This window comes from Brachionichthys hirsutus, chromosome 15 (assembly GCF_040956055.1).
Source record: "Brachionichthys hirsutus isolate HB-005 chromosome 15, CSIRO-AGI_Bhir_v1, whole genome shotgun sequence".
Taxonomy (NCBI): domain Eukaryota; kingdom Metazoa; phylum Chordata; class Actinopteri; order Lophiiformes; family Brachionichthyidae; genus Brachionichthys; species Brachionichthys hirsutus.
In genome coordinates, this window is record NC_090911.1 from 5,618,521 (window position 1) to 5,640,580 (window position 22,060).

Genomic DNA, 22,060 nt, shown 5'->3' on the forward strand with positions numbered 1-22,060 from the left:
TTTCAGTTCAGATTAGAAGAAGTGAATGCGAGGGGCACAAATGAGCCAAGCCACTTTCTTCACTGCTTCAATATCTCATAAACACACAGCATGTACTGTACATATTACACCATAAAAAACACCAATACAGCTCATCCTTCTCTGGTGACTGAAAACTCTAGTATCTATCTATCTATCTATCTATCTATCTATATATCTATCTATCTATCTATCTATCTATCTATCTATCTATCTATCTATCTATCTACACACACAAATAAGAGTAATTACCCTTACCTGATAAAAGAACAAATATTCGCTTCATGTCTGGAAAGATTTGAGCAGAAAATCCAAATAAAAGACAGGATTTTTGAAACATTGTTGTGACACCAGCAACCTCTTGTGATTATTAGTTTATGTCTGTTGTACTCTTTTATCACAACGAGCAACTTGGAGATGCGAGTCTATCATTCCACGGCAGCTTAAAGTCCAGCGTTTATGCAGTACACCTCGTTTCATATTTCACTTGAGAAATGATGCAGAACTTGAGTCCTGCACTGCCAAGTGAGGTTTCAACTTAATCAGCAATCAAACAACTAGAGTAAAAAGAAAAAGTATTGGAAAACCAGTATATAATGTACACGACTGATATATAAAGTGTCGGATCAAAGTGTGAAAGCAAAATCATTCATTTGCTTCGGCAGGCCAGCATCCTGTAAACAGACAAAAAGCAAGTGAAGTGCCTGAGCAAAGGTTTTTAGCAGCTTTACTAATCTGTGACCAATCCAGAGGGAAAGCAGTGATGAATATCGTAGATAGAGAGAGACAGGAGGGAACAACCTGTTTAAACAGAGGATGAAATGGAGGATGCTGAATCTAATAATAAAACAGAGAGCTGCGGTAGCAAACTTTATTTTATTGTGTGGCAATAAACTGTTATTGGAATTTGTTTTATTGCTTTATTTTATTACATAGTAATAAGGTATTTGGTTTGCTTAACCTTCTTGCCCCACAGAGCCAGTTATTCAAGACACATATTCCGCTTCTGGTTCATGAACCCAATGAGATTCAGACGACAATGGTTGTGGTTTACCAAAAATTTCTGTTCTAGGGTTGTTTGGGGTTTTCTTACATGCCCAAAAGGGCATTGGTGCACTGAAGGTAACTGCAGTTGTCTGATTTCTGCACTCACAAAGGTTCATATTTTAGCACAGTCCTCTGCCTCAAAAAGGAGAATAACCAAAGAGGAAGCGAAAATACAAAATGCCATGATAGATATTAGGGAAGAGCTGGAGAACAAAGTTTAACGCGAGTGTTCCTGCTCCCCCAAAAGAGGATATTGCGTTGCTACATGCAAGATGCACAGAATTTTCTCTTCATCAGCAACAGTGAAATATTAGGTTATTGAAAATGTATTCCTGAGTGGCTGTTGGCATTCATTGAAGAAGACAAACCTTTTATTGAAGGTGTCACACTTTAGTATTTGCCCGGTGGCCCCGGTGGCTGTGCCGTGCAGCAACATTGGTTGCACCTTATTGTCATATAATTTCTTAAAAATAAAAGGGATGCCACGAACGTGTTTAAACTTTACAATAAAAACCCCATTTATCTGATTAATTTCACATTTTCACAGTATAATGGCCTTTGAAAATAATAATTTAGTCATGAGACATAAACTATATTGATGGATAGAAGCAAAGCCAATAACATTATCATTATGTTTAAACACAAGATTGAATAAGTGATGTTTGCATTTAATTTCAATTTAGACAAAAGAAATTCAGTTCTGAAACTGCAAGTCTGTACAGTTTAAAAGTTTTGATGAAGGTCATTCATCAAGTATAATATCTTATATATTCCACATTTCATTGTTGATTTAATTCAGCTTATTAACTTCTTCTTCTTTGGCTGGAAGAGAAAATAAGTGTTGCCATTGCTAGTAGTAACCTTTCCACACAACACAGTTTGCAGAGCTCTTGCAGATACTAGTGGTTTATTGGTGCTGCTGATTCATGTTTAGTATAAATCACAAACACATTCTTTTTTGTCTCCACTGACGGGAGTGAATAAAGCCACGTTTGACATTTCTGGAGAGTGACAGCTGTGTGAGTAAAGAGTGTGTGTTTGTGTGTGTGTTCTCCCTACTTCCCTACTAACCCCCCCCCCCCCCCCTTTTTTTTTTGACCAGTAGCAAAATGTGTGAAACATCTGAAACATGACACTTTGTCAATGAAAAGAAAAAAAAGTGCCTCCGTCAGTGGTATTAAGATTCCCCACTTTCATGTCCGATGCTCTTAAGCCTGCTGCTCTCGATGCACGGACATTGTCTGCTGTTCTGAATCCTAGCAGAAGAATGCCGACCCCAAGGATAACTCTAGCAGTCTTTGCGCTTGTCGTCCAATGTCGGTGCACAACATTAAATGGTACAGTATGCATTCAGGATTTCATCTGTCGCACATTCGGAAATTCAAAAATACTTTGTTACAGCTTTTGAGCTTTCAGTGTGTCTGTTGTAAGGATCAGCATTTTTTTTTGTGACAAATTGTTTTTGAATGGTAATTAAATCCACTGATGACAGTGATAACACATTGATTTATCAGTGTCAAAAAGTCGCTGGCACAACTAGAGGCATGGATTGTGTTGTTGCATCAGTATGCTGCCACAGCTAGACAGGACACAGTGTAGCCTTTCATCATAATTAATGTTACTAATCTTATTTTATCAATTTCTCAACAACAACAACAAAAAAAACACACAATCAGCATGCATAAAACTCCACTTTTGGCATTACAGTGTCACATAGATTTAACTTGCGTGTTTTTATTTCTCTGCAGATTCCCCATTCTCTCTCGTAAACAAGGCCACTGGGTTTTGTTTGCTGAAAAAGAACAACCGTTGCCTCGAAGTGCGCTGGACAACACAAGATCGCCTTTTTGCCACCTCAAGCAGAAAGTGTGTGGGAACACAGGGGAGGAGTGTGGGGAGTGAAGTGAACCTCTATGATTGTAACGACAAGAGTGCTCTCCAAAAGTGGGAATGCAGGAATGAAACCATGCTTGCCCTCAAAGACCAACAGCTGTATATTGAAGTTAAAGCCGATGAATCGATCGCTCTCTCCAGAACCTTTGGGCCCAATAACCAATTCACCATCACGGGGACATCCAGTGGCGCGTGTTCAAGAACATACAGAGGTATGGTGTAAAAACGTCTGCTAGGAAGAGCGCAGCACTTGAAACAGGCCAAAGAACACAATACACGAGCATATTAACATCCGATCTCTCTTCCTCATATCATCAGACATTATTTGGCGGTTACTGCTGCAGCAAGTTGTCAATAGACCACTTTTTAACCTTTTTTTTATTGTGTTAAAATAAATGCTAATCAAAGACCCTGTTGACTCTAACATTGAGTATGAACACGTTAAATGATTGTTAATGAACTTCCTGACAGGTAGTGTAGTAGTAACTATTTCATTGACAAAGATTTCATTTAATCTATTTTACGTTTTGCCTTTCAGAACTCTACACCATCGAGGGGAACGCTTTCGGAAAGCTCTGCATGTTTCCCTTCCTGTACAAAGACCGATGGTTTGGGGAGTGCACCACTTTCGACTCCTCAATAAGGCGCTCTTGGTGCTCTATCGGAACAAAGTTTGAGCGTGAGCAGTGGGGATACTGCCCAACTACTTGTGAGTAGAAGCGCTTCAAGCATCAGCAGATTAGATTTGTTTCATCGACACTGAATTATATTAGATGCCGTCCTGATCATTAACCGACCACTGGTTTAGTCGGCGGTTTAAAGCATGCAGCATGATTTCAGTCAGAGATTTCATGTTTGAAATGTTTATCTTGTGCCGTATGTCTGCGTTGCTGCACAGCCACAGAGCACTGGATGAAGAACCGTGTAACGGGTGCGTATTACCAGCTCAACACAGCGGCAGTGCTGACGTGGGCTCAGAGTGAAAGCAGCTGCAAACAGCAGGGAGCCTCCCTGCTCAGCATCAGCGGCCCCCATGAGCAAGCTTTGGTCTCAGGTAAGATACCATCCGGTAACAAAGTGTGAACGAAGCTGCACAATGATTCCAATAATTCCAGTTGTGTTGTAAAAATCTGCCCATAACTAGTATCATATTGTAGTGATTGTTCCATTCATGTTGTTCAGGAGTGACAGGAAGCTTCTGCACTCTGGCTGTACATCGGAAGACTTTACTGACGCATGCAAATGTTGAAAGACTCAGTTTCAAAAGATTTTGATGCCTGATAGTCATTAGCGATATTACTGATATTGTCAGAATATCCTTCACAGTATGCACTGCAGTGTTGCCACTGCTGCATTTCATCTGATTGGTTTACTTCTCATTTCTGACTTTTTGCTGTATTTTGTTATGAAGCAATGACAAAAAAGGAATTTGTAAAAGTACAAAAAAAAGAAGAAGTGCTTTTTACACTCTAAAATGTTCTTTTTATTGTGCCTCGCACAGCAACTTTGAGCACATCAAAACACAAACTGTGGATCGGGCTGGTCTTGGATCCTGAACATGGCTGGCAGTGGTCTGATCTGAAGCCATTCCGTTATCTGCGATGGACTGCAGGTAAGTGTGCAGCTGATAACAAGGTTTAAAGATCTCTGTTGGTGTTCCTAATGTCCTGCCGTCATGAGAAACTACTGAGGAAATCCGTGACGTGAGTTTGCATCACTTCACCCTCTGACTAGATAAACAACAACAATGGAAAGAAACGCTAGACAGACACATTACAAACATTAAGCAGCTGTAAGACAATATTTTCTTTTAGTGAAACATAAATACTGAGATGTAAAAGTGGTGCTTCACAATAATGAGATTTATTACTCTGCAGGCCCACTCTGCTCTCCAAAGCAGGAGTTCCAATAGTGGGGGTTGTGCCCCCCTGAGACACCATCGGTGGGTCAGGTGCGAGTGGACCCCTGCTGTGCAGTGTTTAAACATCTGTAACATTCTCGCCTTGGTTCACTCTCATGTTACGTACCAACAGACGCATACATTTAACAGCTTATTTATTAAACCCGAGAGTAAGATATTACTCCCAGGTGTTAAAGGAGGGGCTACAACTGAGGTGTAGAAAACAGGAATATTTCTTAACAGATGTCCAGAGAAAATAAAATTAAGCCATGTTGTCTGGTATCTGCTGTTTGCTACCCTCATAATCAAGGTTGCCATATTGACTATGTATTAGGTTGTATTATTATGGCCACAGCTTGATGACACTGACCCCAAGTGGCCGAAAATCAGTAAAGGCCGGTTTCATTTATACCCTTGTAAATAATGGACACGTATCAATGATGTATGTTTCGCCTTGCATGCATGGAAAAACTGATAGACTAAATGAACGTGTGTTTGCAGGACATCCACTTCCAAACCCGGGACACAACTGTGCATTTTTGGACACATCTGGGGAGCACCTCTGGCAGAGTTTATCCTGCACCAAGAAACTTGGCTACATCTGCTACAAAGACGGGGCTCCACCAGCTCCACCACAAAGTACAGGACAATCTTTTTATGCTACCTTATTATTCATTTATGTGACACATTCAATCATTCAGTCTCATTATTTTTGTATTCATCATCAGTCGAGCAAGGATTTTGTTCAAACCCTTGGATTCCCTACAATGGACACTGCTTCCACCTTTACCGCACTGCTAAAACATGGACCGATGCTAAGAGGGAGTGCCGTAAGGAAGGAGGCGACCTGGTCAGCGTCCGCAATGTGGAGGACCAAAGTTTTATCATCTCTCAGCTTGGTTACGGTAAGACATGAAGACATCCCACGTCCTAAGTAGAACATGCTCGCTGAGTTCAGCTTCATTCTTGTCCTTAAAACTCAAGCAATCTGGAAATAGATTTCAGATGCAGACAAAATGCAGTGAAAAACAACAATAACACAGTCATTCTTGTAAAATAATATAATTTTACACACAAGTAAAGTATACATTTAAAATAAAGTTGCACTCTTTGAACGAACACCTTTCATATTGGAAGAAGACAACAAAGTTCTGAATGAAACTAGCGCAGCAAAATTATAAGAACAACAGTAAAGTAATTCATCAAAATCGCCTATTTTTGCAATGTCTTTTTGCGATAACGCAGTCCTTAGTGAAAGATCTAATGATTCAGATTCTGCCCGTAGTTTGATGATTGTGTGAGGAACATGCAGAGTGTGAAACAGCCGCTGCTCGACATGAAGTTCGTTCTTCACTTCCCATCAGCTTCTACTGATGAACTCTGGATTGGACTGAATGATATAAGCACAGAGGGGCTCTTTGACTGGAGTGACCACTCTGCTGTGAGCTTCACTAGCTGGACCTATGGAAAACCATCAGTGTCCGCTGATAGTGAAGACTGTGTTCTCATCATGGGGGAGGTAAGATGATGCCCTGTGTGTGTGTGTGTGTGTGATGGTGGACATATAGCATCCTTGTAACCATATTCCATGTTGAATATGGGTATATGTCATCTCTCGGCATCCTTCTTCCCTGTAGAACGGGAACTGGGCGGACCGTTCGTGTGATGAGAAGCATGGCTTTATCTGCATGAAACAGAGTTCCACTGAACGCACCGGAGACGAAGTAGATTTGGATGTTGGCTGCAAAGCTGTGAGTGGAGATTCCAGTAAATCTACAAAAAAAAAAAAGAATCTGGTCTTTATCAGCATCTTAATAAGCATTAATGCCGAGAACATCACGCATTCAACTGGACATCGCCGTTTTAATCAGTGTTTTATTTCCTGCAGGGTTGGAAGAAGCACGGCTCCTACTGCTACTTCACAGGAACGGAAACAAAGACGTTTGAGGAAGCCCGAAATGATTGTGAGGCCTCAGATTCCTACTTAGCTGATGTTACAAATGGGTATGTACATTGCATGCTTTTAGCATTACTGCTAAAATGTTACTGTGAGTGTGTAGGTGTGTCTGTGTGTGTATGCATCTATGAACCTGTGCAAATATTTCCAGGGTGGACAATTCATTCCTTGTCAGCTTAGTGGGCTTGAGACCAGAGAAATACTTCTGGCTGGGCCTCTCAAACCAGAAGAACATTGATGAATTTGTGTGGACTAACATAAACTTTGTGAGATTTACCCACTGGAACGCTGCAATGCCCGGTATGGAGGAAGATGGGAGCCAATTTTTTTTTTACTTAGATGGGAGCAGCAGAATTTACATCTGACTATATATTTTTAATCTTGTCAACAATTCAAGGTCATGAACAGGGCTGTGTGGCGATGACCACGGGGATTTTTGCTGGGCTGTGGGATCTGTTGCCGTGCACCAATAAGGAGAAGTATATCTGCAAACACCTGGCAGAGAATGCAGTGGTAACTCCTCCACCACCCACTCAGTCCCCTCCCAAGTGTGAGGAGGGTTGGAGTCAATTGGGGACAAGACATTACTGCAGTAAGGTACAACCAGAAACCTCAGCTCACCACGATTAAAACAAGAATTACTCACACCATCAAGAGTAATGTACGTAAGGGGCTTTGGTAATGCAGTGAATTTGAATACTGTAATGCTAACAAGCTGCTGATTTTATGTACCAGCTTTTATAGTTCAAGCCTAGGTCATATTTAAAATATTTTATGTCACAGAAGAAATCATTCTAAGTATTAATTATGACGAGGGATTAAATACATTAAATACAATCAAAAACCATTTCTCTCTCCTCTCTTTCTGAGAATAAACACACATAAAACAACAGGATAAAAAATAAAGAAAGGATGGTGATTATTATTATTATTAGTAGTAGTATTGTTATTGCTTTTAGGTTAACTTCACTTTTTCCACTTAGTTTTATTGACAGGATGCACTTTGTATCCCCCCAAAAAAACAAAAACACATTACCTGCTGTGCACATCTGCTCTAGATAATTAAATTCTGGTATTGTGTTACAGTTTTTTACAGGGCCTCGATCCCAGGAGAAGACCTGGTTTGAGGCCAGGGATTATTGCAGGGCCATCGGAGGAGACCTGCTCAGCATCCACAGCAGGCCCGAGCAAATGGTGGCCCGGTATAAGCTTTTTTTTATTATTATTTTTTCATTACATTTCAGTTGCAGCACCAAAAGTCTGTATATGTGCATAAATACATAATTATTTTAGAACGATGGTATTACAGTCACCGGTATGTAGAAAGTTGGATAAAATCCAAAGACCTGGTGGCAATAGCGCTCTAAAACACTAAAGTGAATGATGAAAGCAAAATGCCAAGCTTTGGTGATTGTTGAGAGAAATGTCTTTCTTTTATGCTTAGTATAGTAGACCAGGAAGCATATTAATCAATGAATTAATGTCCCTCCCCATTGCTGTAGCCCTCAGTTGCTGTATCTCTAGCCTCTGAAGCAACAACGTGATCAAATGAAACATTTCCGATGCTTTTGTTGGGGGGTGAGGGGAGAACAGAGCATCGTGGGTAAATATTCTAACATTAACATGACCTTGTGCACCGCAGTTATGGACGAGGCTGGATTGGACTTCGTTCTCCTGACCCCACCACCGGTTATGTATGGAGTGATGGATCCGCGGTAAATTAACTGCACCTTTCACAACTAATGTAATCACTATCGCCATAAAGCGTCTCTTTAAATAGTGACTTTTTTTTTGTTTTGTTGTTGTTGTTCAAAGTTGAACTACCAACACTGGCAGGAAGGAGAGCCAAACAATCACAATAATGACGAATCCTGTGTTGAATTCAAAATATATAACTGGGATTCGGATGGTTCCTGGAATGACCTTAACTGTGAGAGTTACAATGACTGGCTGTGTCAAATCCGTGCAGGTAAAACTGGAAACACTGATCCTTTGTGCATCTTTCGTTTATTTTGAAGATAAATTATTTCTAATCCTCATGCAAAAAATCTGACTTGAACATGCATACGTCTTCATGCCTAATTCTGTCTTTCGAACGGGAGTGATTACATTCCTCCTGTATCCATATCTTATCACAGTCTCCAACAAAAGGTCTTTAAGAGTTGGTGAAACTATAATGCTTAAAAAAAACATTTGTCCAGTTACCGGTACACATCTTTTGAGTTTAGCATTTTGCATTTAGAGAAAATAAAAAGGAATTCAACAATTAACTACCATGAGTTGACCGTCTCATCGACAAGAAAATAGATGGATGGATGGATTCTGGTCATCTAAACAGTTGGATATACAAAATACTGGTACTTTACCTCCACATATAACATGAAGGGTTTGAATTAGAGAAATACACTGTTACTTTGCACAAATAATCCATATTTACAGCTATAATTGTAATATTAGAGGACAGAAAGTAATAATGCAAGTTGTGTTCAATCAATCAATCATGTGTTGAATAATATCTTTGCCCTGCAGTGTTGTCTCACCTTTGAAGGACTTTGTGTAACTACAAAGTCTATTTTAACCTTTCAACATTATAACCTTTAGTATGATTCCTAAAGTACCCCCAGATACCCCCCCTCCTGATTTAGTAAAGATGATGTCACCACAGCTCGAGGGCAGCAACAACAGAAGAGTCGCTGAGAGAGTGGAATAAGTTGATACTTCAAGTCACATCTTCTTTTTACAAAGCACTGACAGTCATTTGTGGTCTTACAGGGGTAACTCCAAAGCCACCTCCAAATGACACAGCCTCAGGTAAGCGGACATTGTACACTCACACACACACACACACACACACACACACACACCCGTTTTCAGCACGATGTGGTGAAATAATGACCCGTTTAAACTGTGTGAACCAACAGCAGACTACAACGTCACTTCAGACGGCTGGCTGGAGTGGAGAGGGAATCAGTACTTTATTAACACAAACCACTTATACATGGAGGATGCCCGTCACTTCTGCCAGCAGAGACATGGTGACCTGGTTTCCATCAACAGCAAAGATGAAAACACCTTCTTATGGAAACAGGTGTGTGTTCACACTCGCAACGTCCCCCAACTATATCGGTAAAAGTGGGTCAGAATGCTCAATGTTTGCTTGTGTGTGTGTGTGTCTGTGTGTGTGTGTGTGTGTGTGTGGGGGGTTCCAGATTTCCAGAAGCTACGGAAGCTTTTATATCGGGTTGTCCATGGATCTTGATGGGTCGTTATGGTGAGCACGAATTATTAAGATAAAATTTAATAATAACAAATGTGCCAACAAAGTATAAGTTTTAAGAAGGATGCACCAAACTCTTTAACCTATTGTTTGTGATTTGTAATCGTTATTGATATTTATAATGAATATACTGAGCAGTGTATTTTGTACACCATTGCATATTATTCCAATCTAAGTCGAGAACTTTCTCTTCATTTAAACAAGGATATTGGCTTGTTGTTAAAACAACGTCTTTTAAAATCGCTTCTCAAAATACATCCCTCTATTGTTTCACCAAACCTGCACCAAAATGTATGAAAATGCCCAATTTCAAAGACTTATTGTTGCCATTATTACACATCACACCTAAAAATAAACTGTGCTTTAAGGTGGATGGATGGAAGTCGATTGGGGTTTCAAAAATGGGATGAAGATCAACCAAGCATGAATAATTTTGATAGCAATTGTGTTGGCATGACGTATTACATGGGTGAGTGATCATTGTCACGATATAAGATGCTCTAAATTCAAACTGCTCTTAGAGAAATCAACCTCTGCTGCGTTTCAGGTTCCTGGCAGACTTACAACTGTGGCCGAGAGATGCAGTCTATATGCAGGCGGAGAGGCTCGTCGCCTCTCAACACCACTGCAGCTCCCACAGCTGCTCCTAAAGGTGGCTGCCGACTCGAGTGGACAAAATTTGGATCAAAGGTCAGAATCAGCGTTACCTGTTCTTCCCAAACACTTTTCAATGGCGGATTAATCTATTTTGCTCTATTTGCTCTTATTAAAGCATATTTTGAGTTGAATGAATTAGTGTTGAGCAGTAATTTAATATATTTTTATGACATAAAATGACGAAATAGAAAATAGTTTTGCCCCAACAAACATAAACCACCGTGGTACATTGTAGTTTAATTAAACAATTATATTGGTGTTTTTGCAATGTAAATTCTGCTGAGAGAAATAATAAAATACAAGAATTTTAATCTTACAAGTTAAATGGGGTTCATTTTATTTATTCAGGAATTGGAAGAAAAATCAGAACATGGTAATTTTAAAGATCTGATTAAATGGCATCAAAGCAAGTTAGTTTATTTATTTTCTTTATTTCTTACATAGTGTTACAGTATCGTTACTAAACGGACAGGCACCTGGGAGGAAGCAAAGACACAGTGCATCTCCATGGGAGGAAACTTAGCCTCGATTCCCACAAGGAGTGTGCAAGGTTAGTTCTGCTGCTGCTCTCTCTCTCTGGTTGGGGAATGTTGGAAAATTCGGAGGAAAAATATGAAAATTACTACATTTTACATTTTTCAGCATTTCTGATTACTAAAATGGTCCAAGTAGCAGCTTCAGATCTATGGATTGGTTTAAATGGATTAAATAAAGATGGGTTTTTCTGGACTGATGGACAACCAAGGCGATACACCAATTGGGGCCGTAGTGTAAGTACATTCTATATTTTCCTCCACCAAGGAGGTTATGTTTTTGATGGCAGGATTACAGAAAAAGTGCTGTATGGGTCTTGATGAAGGAGAATCTGAAGATGGGTCTTGGTCTACATTAGATCCCATAAAAGTTGTAAAATGATCTGGATACCCATCTGGATTAAAAATGTATTTATAAAAAATTACAAACCAGATTTTCCCATTTACTTATAATGGAGGCTTCAAAAAAATCTTATCTCGTAAAATATGCATTCAATTCACTAACCGAAAATGACAGTCATAAAGGGGTCCGATATTCACTATCATGAAAAATGTCTTCTGGATCTGATCCAGAATGAGGTCAGGAAAAAATATAAAATTTTAACATTGAAAACTCCATTTCTGAATTCAAGAATCAGTTAAAAATGCACATCAACTCCGATTCACTTTTACTCTTTATGGTTGGTGTATAAAGATACCAAGAACAATTTAGAACCTTTTGGTGATGATCCAGATCAGCATGTGGACGGTGTGAATCCAATTAGGAGGGGAATGAGCTGCTTGGCAGAGGTTTGCACTCTCTAAGTGCTTTTTTAGTTTTATTTATTTTTTCTGTACTGTGATTGTAATATTAAGCTAATTAAATTAAAAATGAACTTCACACCAAGTGGAAATCATGTTTTTGCTAACCTCCAGCGATTTTTTTGATAATATTGAGTATCAGTCTACTTTAGGGTGTGCTTGACTTGAACTCGTAATTTTATTAACTCTTTAAAATTTAAGTAATCCTGTTCTCTTTAGAATAAACGACGCCATCAGGGGAGTTTCTATCAAAGATGGAATGAGGTAAAAAGTCAATCCATGATTTTCAAATAAAATGTCACTCATTGCACTTGAGATTAAAGCAGTTTTGAAATCCCAACCACTGTCAATGCTGTTCAGCAGGAGGACTGTGTTACAATGACCGGCAAACTGACCCAAGGCGTCGGTAAATGGTTCTCAAAGTCATGCAATGACACCTATGGCTTTGTCTGTCTTCGAAATCTTGGTGAGTCAATTTTTATGATCCCTTACAAATTTACTTATGGAGGACCAAAACTGGCACAATTAAAAATAAATATATATACATAAATAAATAACAAAACAGTTAATATAAATACTAAAATATCTTAATTGTTTTTTATTTTTATTTTTTATTTATGTATATATTTTTGTAAATCCCCCCCCCCCCCCCCCCCGTGAATATTTATTTTACATATTTTACTAAGGCTTAATAATAAATCATACACAGAGAGATAAATTATACTGTATGAGTAACCTGTAGTCCCTTTAATGATTGTAACAAATGTTTACAATATACATGAATAATATGACCTTTTCTCTCTTTTCCAAAGATCCAAATATCAATACTCCACCTGATACAACCATTCCAAGCATTTATGTATCTATAGGAAATGACAGCATCAAGGCTGTAGCAAAAAATCTTACCTGGGCAGACGCCCAAAAAAACTGTGAACGTGATAAAGCGAGCCTGGCCTTCCTGAGAAATGAGTGGACACAGGCCTACATCGAGCTGCTGGTTACTAATCTCAAAGCTCCTGTTTGGATTGGACTAAACAAAAAGGAGGTACAGTCTGTTTACTGTGTTGTCTCACATAAACTGGTCCGGGGGAAATTATAACCTGTAATTTGCAAGTAAAAATTATTAATTATTAATACTAATAGTAAATGTTCTAATAAAACAGCACTCATGAAGTGCAGACCATCTACAATATATTTGACAAAGTCACACAATTTAACCATAAATGTAATAAATAAAGTGTTTTGTTAATCAACTGAACTGAAATGGATATTTTCAATGATTTCAGACAGGCGGTTATTTTAGGTATATCGATGGCTGGCATCTCAACTTTGCAAGCTGGGCAGAAAGGGAGCCAAGCTCGGACAAGCCTTGTGTGCACATGGATTTGGATGGCAAATGGAGAACAGCTTACTGCAATCAGAGCATGAACAGTGTCTGCATGCAAACCACAGGTAAGTCAGTAAAGTCAGTAAAGTCAGTAAAGTCAATCAGTCACACTGTAACCTACAGCATATACTGAAAATGATGTAATAGACCTTTGTTTTTCTTACCATTTTGGCACACTGTGTGTGTGTTATGTTTAACGGTTAAACAATACTGATTCTTGCAGACATTTTCCTTATTCACATAGTATTTCTCCTCAAAAACATGGTCAAAGGATGGAGCAGACAAAACCTGTTAAATTTGGGGACAGATAGAAGATCTAGACAGATAATTCATTGTTCTTGCATAGCTTTGCAATGTAGGGTATTTTCCAAATGTTCTATAGTTTTGCATCCAAAAAGCCGTATTCACTTTATGTTTAATGTTTGATAACAAAGCGTGTTTAAATTGATGCACAAATCAAGGTAATGAGACAATTCTGATCAATCTTTTTCTCATCTTTATTAAGTAATAGATAAAGTTAGAAATGACAATCTTGATCAGATGCATGTAGGAGGTGGAAGACTGCGCAGCTCTGGTGGATATATGTAACGTTAATCTTCTCGAGACATATGTGTATTTGTATTTATTTCCCTGCATATTATTGGACATACCCGTACTAAAATACCAGTATAGCTAATAGCTAATATAGTAGCCTTGCTTCAGGACCTAGATCAAAGGAAGCTTTACAACGTCTAAGAGTTCAGTGTATTCAAAGTTGGACATTTGGTATAATTTCATTTCATTTACTTCACCCACAGATGTGCCACCAACAGAATCAAACGACTACCCAGGAGTCTGCCCTGAAGAGGCACAAGAGGAGTATCGCGAGAGCTATACCTGGCTGCCATTTAAGGCTAATTGTTATTTGTTCGCCACAGATGAAATTGAATGGGCAGATGCAGCTAGTAGCTGCGTAAGGCATGGTGAGAGAAATTCTGTCGAAAGAAAGGTCGCACAGCTGAAACTTGAAAGACATTCTTGTGATGACTAAAAGCAGAGTGTTTTTTTTTTTGTCGTGAAGGTGGACTTCTGGCCAGCATTGCAGATCCAGATGAGCAAACGTTCATCAATAGCACTGTGGCAATATTTCAAGATAGCCACACATCTTTCTGGATTGGCCTGTATAAAACCCACAAAGGTAAGATTGCACTCGCTGTCCCTGCAGTAACAGGCGATTTCAAGGTGAGCGTCTACCTGAAGTTTGAGGTTGTAAGCCATTTTAGAAGTTTGCTTCTTACGTTTGTAATAAAACTTGTAAAAATCCCTTTTTATTTTTTTAATTCTGTCCAAATCAAGTACATGGCTAGTTTACATCTATGCATGCGCACTCATTGTGGGATGACTGAAGTCTTCCACAAGACAAGGTGGATATTATATTATTAAAGTTATTGTCACACTAGTTAACCCAACTAGCAATAGGGTACACACCGACAGTAGCCCCTGACTTCTTGATTGTCCCCAGGTACATGGAAGTGGTTGGACCAAACCGTTTTGGACTACACCAACTGGGCCACAGATGAGGTTGAGAATGAATTTGCTGAGATGAGCACTGGAGATGGAATGTGGAGGTCCGGTCGCAGATGGCATGACAGAGCATACATTTGCAAGACACCAAAAGGTGAGCTGATCTTAGATGCTGTATGTCACTGCTATTATATAAAATTATATATTTATATTGATTGAAAAAGTTCAATGTTTGAAAATATTTTCCTTCCTCCCTTAACAGTAATGAATTTTGATTCGGACTCAAAAGCCGGTAAGTTACCCTCTTATAGTTTTTTTTTTTTTTTAATGTTTTGAAGTATAATAATTATTTCATAATGATTTTGGGGAAAAAGTCTAATCAAAAACAAAACCATTGGAATAGTTTTCTAAAACTATTTAAAATATAATTTATTCTAAAAAAATTAATAAAACAGTCAGTGTCACCTCAACAGGCCATTATATTTAAAATTGAAGGTAGTTTTTATTTGTATTGACTGATTATCATCTACTCCTTTTTTTTTTTTGCAGAGCCTCATGAGGGTGATAATGTGAGCAATCGTGGCCACGCGACTTTGATAGTTGTGCTGGTCATTACTGCTGTATCTACTCTGATGGTCGTCGCATTCTTCCTCTACAAGAAATCTCCTCACTCCTTGACTACAATCATCAACCCACTCTACTTCGACAGTGAACGATCTCAGCCGGATGTGGTCGATACTAATAAACTAATAGAAAATGCAGAGGTAGAAAATGCTGAGCCGATTATAACTCTGTGAGGCAGTGGGACATACAATGTGATGTACTGTATTTCAGACTGATGAATTACACTTTGATGCTTCATTTTGTGTTTTTGCTGTTTTTTTTAAATAAATGCTATATATTCATTTATTTAACAATATGTCACAAAGAGTGAGTTTCAATGAAGTTGGCAATGTCTGACTTCGTGGAACAGAAACATTTAGGCTCTAGGATGTCTCAGTGATTGAATGTACATAATTATGACCTATTGTGCTTATGCTTACTAGATGTTGTTTATTGCTTGTGCTCTTGAAATGTGTACAAAATAAATCTGTGTTGCTTGTCAACATTAAATGAAAAATTAAACTTGGCACTAAACAATAAATTTTAATTTAACAAAATTGATTTGTGTTAAATAAAATAACAGCAAATTGGGTGAAATTATGAGAACTGAAAATCTCACGGAAGATTGTGCCATCCTTTATATCTAAAATGGTACTTTACATCTTTCTTTATACAAAGAAAGAGCCTGCGATACCCTGCGTATCAGTTAATTTTTTCTCGTCACATTCATGCATATGATAAAATCTCCTCTCTGTTGTCTCTCTGCGGGAAAAAAAGTTTAGTTTCACATTATGCCGTTGGGTTTCAAAATCATGAACACAGACAGGGTTTAGACGGGAATTTAAAAGTGCGGAGAATGAAGGTAGAGAGGGATCAGTGCCTGGGTCCTGAGGCCGAGGGATGCTGCAGAAGAGGGAAGAAGCCACTGGGGTCCAAATGGATGGAAACACACGAGGGGGTGGGGATATAGTGAGCAGAGGCAGGGCAGCAAAACAGGAGACATCTTTAACAATTAATTTATAACATATCAAATGTATTTCTTTACAGGGTTACCACATGTAACCAACCAGTATAGGCTCCAGAATGTCTGTTGTGTTATCTGTTATGTCCATCTTTGAGTACACACGGCAAATAAAGCCATACAAATAATTTAAAATAAATTATTCAATCCTTATTAATAATTAATTTTCTTTTGATTTCTATAAGCAATCATGTTGGGTCATTAAACAAAATAAACATGTACCGAAGAAAACTCTTCCTTCTCATCGTCTTTTACTGCAAAAGGTAAGTGTTATTTTGTTTTAACATTTATGTCTTTTATTTATGATGTTTTTATTTATCCTGTACAGCACTTTGATCAGCTGTGTTTGTTTTAAAAGTGCTTACAAATACAATTGCATTGGATTGGATTGCATATTACACAACATACATACTATGAGTATCTCTCTGTACCCTCCATAATAGATATTAATTATTTAATCACAGGTATTTTTGCCCAGTACCAGAATGTATTGTATGAATTATTTGAATGTTGGCTACACTGGCTACACAATAGCAATACACCAGATGCACACATACGACATGTACATGATTGTTATGATAGTACATGTTTAATAAACGGGTTTCTCTCTGTAATAAAGGATTAAATGTATATTTCCAAGTAGCATTATCCACAGTGTCATATTGAGCTCGTTTATCTGGTAATGCTACTTTTCCGATTTGTTTTATTATTGACACTTTTTGCATGATGTTTGCCATATGTGCGGCTGTTTACTTTCATCACTCCAACACTTAGTAATGGCGCCACGGTGAGCACGTCGGAGGGCGTGTTAACAGATCGGATTGGCCATTCCGTAGAACAGAGTTTGCTGGGTAATGCAATGACGTCATCATCCCGTGACCAAACAGCGGACTCGCTTGGTTAGTTCCCGTGGCGTGCGTCTCATCGCAACACGAAGACCGTATTCCTGAACTGAGTTTGTTTTTTAGACAGTTTGTTTAAACTTTTTTTCCCCCTCTCTAGATAAATGTATGATTACAAGACTTTTTAAAGTGATTAAATCATTCGGTAGCGGAGACGGACTGCCCAAGATAGTGTGCATTATTTCACCGTAAGTAAAAACGATACCGCCTTGTCCGTGTCTCGACTGCATAGAACGTTTAAATGACATATTCGTGGGCAAGAGACGCTTCCAGAAGGCTGGAATACAACAGATATGGCGATCACGGAGACAGGTAGGAGAGTACTGGGTGTGTTTACTGGGAGGAAAGGCGATAAGGACACCTGGTGTTGGAATGGGGAAGTGCCGAAGTTTTGTTTTTCTTCTTTTTTTTTTTTTTGGAAGTGCCGAAGTGTATACAGGAAACGAGGTTAGCTCAGAATAAGTGGGACATAAGAGAGTAAACAGGAGTACAGGGAGGTGAGACGGGAGGCAAAGGTAGACGTGGCAAAGGCCATGATAACCGGTATGGTTAGACAGTAGAGAGGGACAGGCGGATCTGTACAGGCTGGCAGGACAGAGACACAGATATGGGAAGAATGTTCAGCATGTTAGTAATTAACTCATTCAGTGCCGGCGGCTTTTGCTCCTTTTGTCCCATATTTCAAGGCCCACAGAACATTATGCACTCTGACTACGCAAACACCGAACCGCCCAAATGAAAGGTTAAAGTGAAAGAAGCACATTCCTACCGTTTTCTGTTCAAGAGCTATGAAGAGAGGCAGAATTCACCAAAATGACGTAAATAACGTCAGTCACTGTTAGAGTTCTATGCAATTTTATTTTTATTGTGATTGTGACCGTCACCTGCCCTCTTGGCAGACTAGCCTATTCATATTCTATTAGTTTTATTACCTGTTTACCGCCGTAGAGGGCTGCGCACACCGCAGTGAACATACAACATGGACAAACAAAGTGACAAATACAGTGTTCTGAAAAGAAAGTGCAATGGATTTATTTGTGCTCCTTGATTCTATCCATTTCATCCAACCATAACCAATAATTATCCCAATACACCAGGTTCTCATCAGTCTCGAGAGGAAAGTCTGGATCACCAAGTTCTCAGGAGATCTGAGGAAGAAGAGGGAGAGCATAGTGAGAGCCACAAACACTGACCCAGCAACCTCCACTGACTCAGAGATCTGTGGGCGGAGTTAACTCTCAAATCGAGTTTCAATAGGTTGTGGAGTGGTGGATCTGGCATGCATGAAACCTCCACCTAAGAAAGGAGCAGTCACCCCAGACCCAACCATGGCAGCACGAGCCCCCCAGATCACCCCAAGCCGCCACAGCAACCCGAAAACAACCCCCGGGGTCCCACCAGAGCCACACGCAGAAGAACCAGCCCAGGGCCCGGGGGCGACGGTCACCAACACAGCCGACGAAACCAAGGCCAGCGCAGCGGCACGGGGTATGTATGTCCTCGCATGTCTACATTTGTTTCATCACAGCAGCGTCCAATTTCTTCTGTTCTCTGTCCTCCAGATTGTCCACCGAAACACGTCTGTAAGGAGGAGGAGCAGGAGGAGGTTCCTGCTGATCAGCAGCTCTGTGAGGAGGAGATGAACTCCACTATGGACAAAGAGGACCCAGAGCCTCCACATGTGAAAGAGGAGCAGGAAGAAATCCCCACCAGTCGGGAGAGAGAGCGGCTTGGACTGAAGCAGGAGACGGAAACCTTAATGTTGAGTCCTACTTGTGAAGAAACAGACCACAGCAACGATCAGACTCTGTACCTGAAATCTGAGGAAGATGCAGCGTCGGAAGAGTCTGGAGTTCTCATGCCAGTTATTGTCTCTGTGGTAGGAGCAGCAGACATTGACCAGCTGCTGTTCTCTAACAGCTGTCATGCATCTACTAGCCACGATAAGAGAAGTGAGACATGTGAACAGGATGTTGAGTTTGAGCCCACGCTTCAATCCCACAGCAAAAAGAATGGAAAAGGGAGACCATATGTTTGCACCACATGTAGCAAAGCTTTTGCAAGAAATGAACACTGCATAGACCACATGAGAATCCACACAGGTGAGAAGCCTTACGAGTGTGAGACGTGTGGGAAACATTTCAGACAGTATGGTACTTTGACAGTCCACATGAGAATCCACAAAGATGAGAGGTCTTACAGGTGTGAAACATGTGGGAAACATTTCAAACAGCGTAGTACTTTGACAGTCCACATGAAAACCCACACAGATGAGAAGCCTCATGAGTGTAAAACATGTGGGAAACATTTCAGAGACAGGAGCCAGTTGACAGCCCACATGAAAACCCACACGGATGAGAAGCCTTGCGAGTGTAAAACATGTGGGAAACATTTCAGAGACAGTAGTCAGTTGGCATCCCATATGAGAGTCCACACAGGTGAGAAGCCTTACAGGTGTAAAACCTGTGGGAAACCTTTCAGACAGCCTAGTACTTTGACAGCCCACATGAAAATCCACACAGATGAGAAGCCTCACGAGTGTAAAACATGTGGGAAACGTTTCAGACGGGCTTCTCATCTGACATTACACATGATAACCCACACAGATGAGAAACCGTACAGGTGTGAAACATGTGGGAAGAATTTCAGACAAAGTGATTATCTGAAGGTCCACATGAGATCCCACACAGATGAGAAGCCTTACAGGTGTGAAACATGTGGGAAACATTTCAGCCAGCATAGTACTTTGACAGTTCACATGAGAATCCACAAAGATGAGAAGCCTTACAGGTGTGAAACATGTGGGAAACCTTTCAAACAGCGTAGTACTTTGACAGTCCACACGAAAACCCACACAGACGAGAAGCCTTACGAGTGTAAAACATGTGGGAAACATTTCAGATCCAGTAGTCAGTTGGCATCCCACATGAGAATCCACACAGGTGAGAAACCTTACAGGTGTAAAACATGTGGGAAACCTTTCAGACAGCCTAGTGCTTTGAGAGTTCACATGAGAACCCACACAGATGAGAAGCCTTACAGGTGTGAAACATGTGGGAAAAGATTTACACGAACTGTTTATCTGAAGTTCCACATGAGAACCCGCACAGATGAGAAGCCTTACAGGTGTAGAGCGTGTGGGAAACATTTCAGACATAATGGGTGTCTGACAGTCCACATGAGAACCCACACTGGTGAGAAACCTTGCAGGTGTAAAACATGTGGGAAATATTTTGGTGCTAATTATAAGCTGACAATCCACATGAGAACCCACACAGAAGCCTTAAATTAGTCGAACGTGGGAAACATCACAGAAGGTCTTCCCACACTGGCGAGGACCAGTGGACTGGAAAGATTTGTTGAAAAAATATATTGTGTTTATGATTTGACCAAAAGCAGAAGATCCTTTCAGGCAACAGTTCAGTTTCTGTGGTTTTTATTTATTTATTTCTTTGAAAGGATAAAGCCCCTTGAGATGAAACCATGTATGTATTCATGTATGTGTATGCGGTGTCTGTATGTGTGTGCGGGTTTTGGCGGGGGAAAGGGAATTTTTGCTTAGTTGTATCATTGCTGGTGGTGGTGCTGTGAGAACTGGTGTAAATATTTTTTGTGAGCAACATGTTGGATTGAGTTAAATAACTGAATTGATGAATCAACAAGGAGGAATTGGCAATTTTTCTAAAGTTCCACAATTAGATCACATATTTTCATCCATGCAGAGATTTTTCCTTGAATACTAGTGGCACTAATTTCTGATTCATGACTTCCATTTTTTTTTTAGAAATGTACTAAACCTTTTGTTCTGAGAACTAAGAGACAACTGGGAATATCTTGTGAAAGGAAGGAATTTTCCATTGTCCTCTTCGGTTCTTTACTCTTTGGGTTTCCGAGTGTGGCAGAAAGGACAGCGATGAAATTACATCACCAACAATAATTAGCTGCGGGTCTGGGAGAAAAACATTCACTCACTCGTAGAAAAAGAGTCAAAGCACACACCTCAGAAAAGATGTTGCAGTTCAAAATCCAAGGTCATATCAGTGAAGTGACCTGATGCTTTTCATCCTGGGTACCAGATGAACACGATGGTGTGAGTTCTGTGTGAATAAAGTTAAAAATGACTAGCAAATCGCTTTTGATTCACCTTTGTTTGTTGCTGGACCGTGTGACTAAATTAGATTTTCTGACATCAGATAAATATACCTTAACACATAATTCAGCTCTAAATTGGAATCATTTTGAACAACAGAATGCATATTTTTCTGAAACTTACTTCTGAATGATGTAAAAAAAGAAAAAGAAAATACGAAACAAATCAAAGTACATTCAGTCTTGCCAACTCAGAGCAATCACACACAAGCAGGTCAAGTTCGAACAGCAATAGGCTTTCTGTTTGTTTCTCCATTAACCTAACAAGGCAATTATGAAGTATGTACAAATGCATAGGGATTGTATTCAAGCAATATATTTTATGAGATGCATAGAGTATCCAGCATGTAGCACAGATCAGTGTCAAAATTGTTCATCCTTCAAGACTTTTTGAGGAATGGACTATCCATTT

The 22,060-nt window shown here is 39.6% G+C and overlaps 2 protein-coding genes across 2 annotated transcripts; both read left to right on the forward strand.

Annotated features, from left to right (window-relative positions):
- Window positions 1-2,332: 2,332 nt before the first annotated feature.
- mrc1b (mannose receptor, C type 1b) lies at window positions 2,333-16,792 on the forward strand. The gene is made up of 31 exons (XM_068748862.1): window positions 2,333-2,402; window positions 2,814-3,170; window positions 3,497-3,667; window positions 3,857-4,012; window positions 4,460-4,570; window positions 5,360-5,497; window positions 5,587-5,763; window positions 6,223-6,377; window positions 6,496-6,609; window positions 6,747-6,862; window positions 6,967-7,115; window positions 7,213-7,412; window positions 7,902-8,017; window positions 8,458-8,530; window positions 8,631-8,784; window positions 9,588-9,626; window positions 9,737-9,903; window positions 10,025-10,086; window positions 10,461-10,561; window positions 10,640-10,782; window positions 11,194-11,299; window positions 11,392-11,519; window positions 12,303-12,347; window positions 12,447-12,549; window positions 12,896-13,128; window positions 13,370-13,535; window positions 14,268-14,432; window positions 14,531-14,647; window positions 14,972-15,127; window positions 15,236-15,265; window positions 15,523-16,792. The coding sequence occupies exons 1-31, from the start codon at window positions 2,333-2,335 to the stop codon at window positions 15,768-15,770; spliced, it is 4,266 nt and encodes a 1,421-aa protein (XP_068604963.1). The 3' UTR covers window positions 15,771-16,792.
- Window positions 16,793-19,066: 2,274 nt separating this feature from the next.
- Window positions 19,067-20,975, forward strand: LOC137904456 (zinc finger protein ZFP2-like). Its single transcript, XM_068748637.1, has 2 exons — window positions 19,067-19,953; window positions 20,122-20,975. Exons 1-2 carry the CDS (start codon window positions 19,139-19,141, stop codon window positions 20,789-20,791), a joined length of 1,485 nt encoding a protein of 494 aa, XP_068604738.1. The 5' UTR covers window positions 19,067-19,138; the 3' UTR covers window positions 20,792-20,975.
- Window positions 20,976-22,060: the final 1,085 nt, after the last annotated feature.

Excerpts from the sequence above, each read along its gene's own strand:
- mrc1b (XM_068748862.1), top strand. The coding sequence starts at position 2,333 with ATGCCGACCCCAAGGATAACTCTAGCAGTCTTTGCGCTTGTCGTCCAA. Across the intron at positions 3,171-3,496 it reads GTGTTCAAGAACATACAGAG|AACTCTACACCATCGAGGGG; the intron begins GTATGGTGTAAA and ends TTTGCCTTTCAG. Across the intron at positions 9,627-9,736 it reads TCCAAATGACACAGCCTCAG|CAGACTACAACGTCACTTCA; the intron begins GTAAGCGGACAT and ends GTGAACCAACAG.
- LOC137904456 (XM_068748637.1), top strand. The coding sequence starts at position 19,139 with ATGAACTCCACTATGGACAAAGAGGACCCAGAGCCTCCACATGTGAAA. Across the intron at positions 19,954-20,121 it reads ACAGGTGAGAAGCCTTACAG|GTGTGAAACATGTGGGAAGA; the intron begins GTGTAAAACCTG and ends GAAACCGTACAG.